Consider the following 6000-nt stretch of genomic DNA (forward strand, 5'->3'; position numbering starts at 1 on the left):
CTTTGAACAGAATGTGAATGGGAGGTGTTCCTATCGGAGGTAGATCAGAGAAAAATGGTGTTATTTGCAAGTTTGTCCTCTGGAATTAATAACAAAAGACAAAAAATAGAGTGGGAGAGTTAAGCTGACACGGTTAACGCAGTGGGGTCTCGTTGTACACCTCATTGGAATGAGCTAGTTGAGTGATTTCCGCCCGTTTGATCAACAGAGACATCTCTGCATCATCAGCAGCGTGAGTGGCGTAGCTCATAAAGCGCATGGCAACATGTTTTGACACTATAATTCATGAACCCGGTTCGAATCCAGCGTCTGATGAACTCATTTTTATTTTTTACCCATTACACATCAGATTTTGTTAAATTATTTATTAAATGGAAATGTTTCCGATTCACTTATGCAAATTCATCTTCAGATAACCCCTTTATAGCAATGTGCGTGTAGTCAATCGCTCTGATTACAATGGGAAAACTGCCGATCGATGCAAATTGAGCTTTAATGTTTGGCTGGTCAACTGTATGGTATGGAAACCTTATATACCTGCTAGACGTACTGATGATCCCGTTACATACAGCTGCCATTGCACGGCTCAAAGATACTTTGTAATGTGCAGTTTAACACAATTGCCTCTAGGAGTCGCCAACAGACAAATCAAACACACACAAGAAATGCACGTACGCCAGACATGAAGTTGGTATGGACCAACGCACACTCACGTTAATTTCATCGTTAGTAAACCCCAACGGGAGCGTGAAACCTGGCGTATGCAAAGTTTTTGTGCGTATGCAGTGTTGATACATGTCATGAGTAGGTGCAAAGAGTGTCAAACAGCCGTGACTGTGCGATTGTGTGGACTATCCTGTCGCAAAACATGGCGAAAAGTCCTACATGATGGTAATAGTAACAGTACTGCACTTCAATAATGCGACTAAAATCGGCATACTCCACATGTCTTTTTTTTAAAGACATGATTTATAAAATTTCTCTTTTCTGTTTAGTTCTTTAGTTAGAGGTTTCTCTTTTGTTCGATTATGATCTTAATCGGATTAATCAAAAATCGTTGGTCCATGTAAAACGTAGTCACTGTTAGTCTTAAGGTGAACAATTAATCTATGCTAGTTAATCCACAGGGGAAAAATGGTTTGTTTTTGTCATTTTTAATCAAAATATAAACATTTGTTCCACTCTGGAACGGCAGTCCTTCTCCGATGATGTCTGGGCCAAATATGCTAAGCCACACCCTTAAAACCATTAGTTTGCTGCAAGTGAAAAATGATTGGAGAATTGCAAAAATAAAGCCCCGCCCCCTACTCAATAATCTATTTAAGTTGTAAATATGTCATCATACTGAAATAAATTCTGCAGTCATTGGAAGGCACTGCAAATGTTATAGATTATAGATCTCAAACTGGATTCCTGGAGGGCCGCAGCTCTAAACAGTTTTGCTCCAACCCTAATCAAACACAGCCGATCCAACTAAAGAAGGTGTTCAAGACTCTATTGAACACCTCGATTATTGGATCAGCTATGTTTGATAGTGTTGGAGCAAAACTGTGAAGAGCTCCAGGAATCCAGTTTGAGACCTATGGTTTAAGACCTCTATAAGCAAATGAGCGCTGTTATGATTGGCTAACATTAATCTTGATTAAATATGCATTTCTTACCCTCATACACCCAGTCAGGAACGCCATTAAGGATCAGGTTATGAGCTCCGTTTGTAGTGACCTGCTTGAACGCAGAGTTGGGCGTTTCCTTCACATAAACATTGTATTTCCACACAAATGCCTGTATGGATTTAGGAACAATATTAATTTTTGGATGAATTTGAATACATTTGAACTGTATATCAGTTGAACGTAAACATAAGCAAGTTACAAAAAAAAGGTGGATTTTGCAATATTTACCAAAACTACATATTAATAAAAAAGTGCAATATAATTCATTTAAACGTAAACTATTAAAACATAAAATACAATTTAAAATAGAGTACTAAAAACAAAAAAGCTATTACAATATAAATGAATGAATAAATAAATACATTAAATAATACAATGAAATCTCAATCTACAACCTAAAAATAAAATGTGTAGGTAATCAGTGTATAGTATAAAAAGATTGTACTGAATGACACTGCAATTAGGATATTTAAGTATACATGTCTTTAAAAATATATCACTGATTTAAATCTAAAACATAATAATATTATCAATATAAACCTCTATTTCACTAGAACCATGATCAAACAGTATCATCATGCTACAGTGCTACTTGCTAATAATTAGCTTGTTAATGAAAAGGCTGTTTACAGATAGCGAATAACTTACTACTAGTCAAGTTAGCATCATTGATCCTTTTATTTATTATCTCTGACTAAATCAATTAAACATATAACTGAAAGAACTCAAAAACAGAAAGAAGAGAGGGGCTAGGAGGGGGCTCCTAGCATTTTGTCATGCTATGAGTTTGGAACAATTAGCTGTAACAGTTTTATATTAGCACCGTCAGCAAAACAAGCTTATCAAGCCGAAAGAATAAACTTTAACAACACAAAGTCAAACATTTATCGAACAATGATGTGACATTAACTGGCTAACTGAAGACAACACAGATAAGGTTTTATGAGTCTTACATGATACCGTATTGTACTGATAAGATACTCACCAGTTTGTGGCCAGTTGGAGACCATGCTAAGTACTGGACATCGTGCGGGATATCTGTATTTATAAAATCCCTGAAATAAAGCAAGTTAGACAAGTTTAATTAAAACAAAGCGATAATAAAATAAGAAACAACTGATGACGGGCTGCTGAATTATTTGAAAATAATGCACATACTACATGATACTACAGTTATCACACCTTAAGACACTGTGCAGATGTTGTATTTTAAGACATTTGTTAGGTTTTTCTAATCAAGGTTCAAAATCTGCCTGAAACTACTGTAGCTGTGCGTTTATGAGAAAATAATGGCACACCTTTAGAATGTACGTCAGCCAATCAGAATCTTTGAACAAAACGGCCCCATAGTTATGTCACAACACAGAGATTCATAGCAAATAGTTTGTTAGAATAAACTTTTTGCTCAATACACCAATTCCTAATCAAATACATTAGTAAACAAACCTTTTTTCCAGGTCATAGATGGAATATGATGCAGTGTAAGTATGTCTCCATAGCTGTTAAAGAGACAGTCATCATTAAACATTTAGAGGACAGCATCAGATTATTAATGATTGGTTAAGCATCAAAGCATTTTATTGATTACCTTAGTGTAGTTGCTCAGAAAGCAGACGTATTTTCGATCGGCTGACACCAGATAATCAAACGCTGCCACACGGGCCTGATAACAAAAAAAAAGATCAAAAAAAGACTACTGTGTGTGTGTGTATATATATATATATATATATATATATATATATATATATATATATATATATATATATATATATATATATATATATATATATATATATATATATATCTCATTTCTAATAACTGATTTATTTTATCTTTGCCATCACGACAGTAGATAATATTTTACCAGATATTTTTCAAGACACTTCTATACAGCTTAAAGTGACATTTAAAGGCTTAACTAGGTTAATTAGGTTAACTAGGCAGGTTAGGGTAATTAGGCAAGTTATTGTATAACAGTGATTTGTTCTGCTGACTATCAAGAAAAAATATAGCTTAAATGGGCTAAAAATATTGTCCCTAAAATAGTTTTTTATTATTAAAAACTGCTTTTATTCTAGCCAAAATAAAACAAATAAGACTTTCTCCAGAAGCAAAAATATTATCAGACATATATTACACATAATTTGGGAAATATTTAAAAAAAGAAGAAAAATATTCGAAGGTGGCTAATAATTCTGACTTTAACTATATATATATATATATATATATATATATATATATATATATATATATATATATATATATATATATATAAATTATATATATATATATATATATATATATATATATATATATATATATATAATATATTTAATAATATAATATATAAATAAGGTTGCACATTTTGTGATATATATTGTGATATAAATATGTCAAAAAAGATGACCTAAATAACTATGTGTAAAGAAGTCATACAGTCATACATCTGCATAAAACATAACAAACATTTTGTAAGCATAGATAAATACAATAGAACAAAGATTTTTTTTTGTTTTCTCTGGAGTCTAAGAACATAAATTCAGCATTAATCAGATACCATTGTATTGTCTTCATTGTATAAATTATTAAATACAATTTAATCTTTGTTAAATCTCTAATACACACACACACACACACACACACACACACACACACACACTTTCATTAAGAGGGTCTTTAAAATCTTTTTACAAAACATGGAATCCCTTGTTGAATTATATTGACACTATTGGTCTTAAAGAAGAAGAGGAATAAAGTTTTATTATTATTATTATTATTTATCTATTACTTTTGTAGTGAGTTTTTGTTGTTGTTGTTTATATATTTATTTTATGAATTATTATTTTTTTACATTTACTGTGTCATTTTATAACTATATTGTTTTTCTGATGGTCATTGGTTCTTAGTTGTGAAAAGCAGAAGTGTATTACTTATTTCTGTATGTATATGATATTGTATCTGCACAAAATGTAATAAATATAGTTGGCAAAAAAAGTAAAGATCATCTTACAAATATCTGTTGGTTCACAAATTCATTTCCGTTTCCTGTGGTGGCGTTGAACAGAAACACTGACCCTTCTCCAGTTTTGTGAAAATACTCATCATCTGCAGGAGAAATAGAGCAGCGAATGATTGATTTCATTATAAATCAAGTCAATATACACTCTCAAAGGTTTATTTACAAAAAGTACCTAGTGTTTTGTAAGGACAACAGTATAAAAATTTGCACTTTTGAGAATGTACCAAAAAAGTATCAATGTAAGTTTTATTTTACAGCTAGGCATGGCCCAGTATAAGTTTGTGAGGGTATGATAACCTTGGACAGAAATATCACAGTTTCACAATATCAAGGTATTGTGATCACAGCTCTAAATTAGGTTCTTTTTAAATGTCTTAGTAAAAAAATAACACATTTTCTCATTAAACACAATATACAGCATTTCATTTGACATTTTTTTTCAATTGACAATTCACATTTATAATATTTTGGAACAGTAAACATGTCAGGCTAAATAATTAAAATAAATCCTTGACAACTGCCAGCTTCTTTAGTTTAAAAAAACACATAAAAAACCAAACATATACCTTAGGAATGGTACGAAAGAAAATATTAGTAGTTTAAAAACCTTGAAACCGGTTATTGTCCCATGCCTAGTTACAGCCATGTTAAATATTTTTGTATTATATATTTATTTATATTGCAATCAGTAATCATCTGAGTCCCATAATCTAAATTTAACATGCAAATAAATGCCGTTTATACCTGAAACCCATCGCATGTTATATGACTTGGTTCTTCCTGTGCCATTGAAGTAATCTTCGAGAGTAAAAGTCTTCTGAGGCTCACTTTTATCCTCTGAAAGACATATCATTTCACATTTTTATTCAATGCAATGGCTACAATGGCTATTTCATGGCAAAAAAAAAAAGATTCATTAAAATCAAATACAACAACAAGAAAAATTACAAGATTTTAAACATTAATATATAATAAAACATTGCTGAATATCCCTTTAAGAGAGTTTACTTGATAAAAAAAGCAATCTGTAGTCATTAAAAGCATAACAGTTGACTAAAATGTGTTTAACAGGGAGAGAAATTTGGCAAACCAAACATTGATAGATACTTTACTGATGAAAGATAGATAGATAGATAGATAGATAGATAGATAGATAGATAGATAGATAGATAGATAGATAGATAGATAGACAGATAGATAGATAGATATCATTATATATGTTGTACAACACATTTATGTGCATTAGAAAAGCACAATGAAGACCCTGTACAAAGTTCAGATTGAGGATGATAATGGCTCAGATAAGAG

The 6000-nt window shown here is 31.4% G+C and overlaps 1 protein-coding gene across 3 annotated transcripts in view; it reads right to left on the reverse strand.

Moving 5' to 3' along the window:
• The window catches only part of dpp4 (dipeptidyl-peptidase 4), a 42033-nt gene that overhangs the window by 35454 nt on the left and 579 nt on the right, over positions 1-6000 (reverse strand). For all 3 annotated transcript variants that reach the window (XR_015520991.1, NM_001161337.1, XM_087302194.1), the window contains 6 exon segments: positions 5437-5529; positions 4684-4778; positions 3262-3336; positions 3120-3172; positions 2659-2728; positions 1662-1782 (listed from right to left, as the gene is read on the reverse strand). Coding sequence is in view for 2 of the 3 variants with exons in the window: in NM_001161337.1 (NP_001154809.1) it covers positions 1662-1782; positions 2659-2728; positions 3120-3172; positions 3262-3336; positions 4684-4778; positions 5437-5529 (507 nt within the window). In the remaining variant the exon portion in view is untranslated.

This window comes from Danio rerio, chromosome 22 (assembly GCF_052040795.2).
Source record: "Danio rerio strain M-AB ecotype USA chromosome 22, GRCz13ab, whole genome shotgun sequence".
Taxonomy (NCBI): Eukaryota; Metazoa; Chordata; class Actinopteri; order Cypriniformes; family Danionidae; genus Danio; species Danio rerio.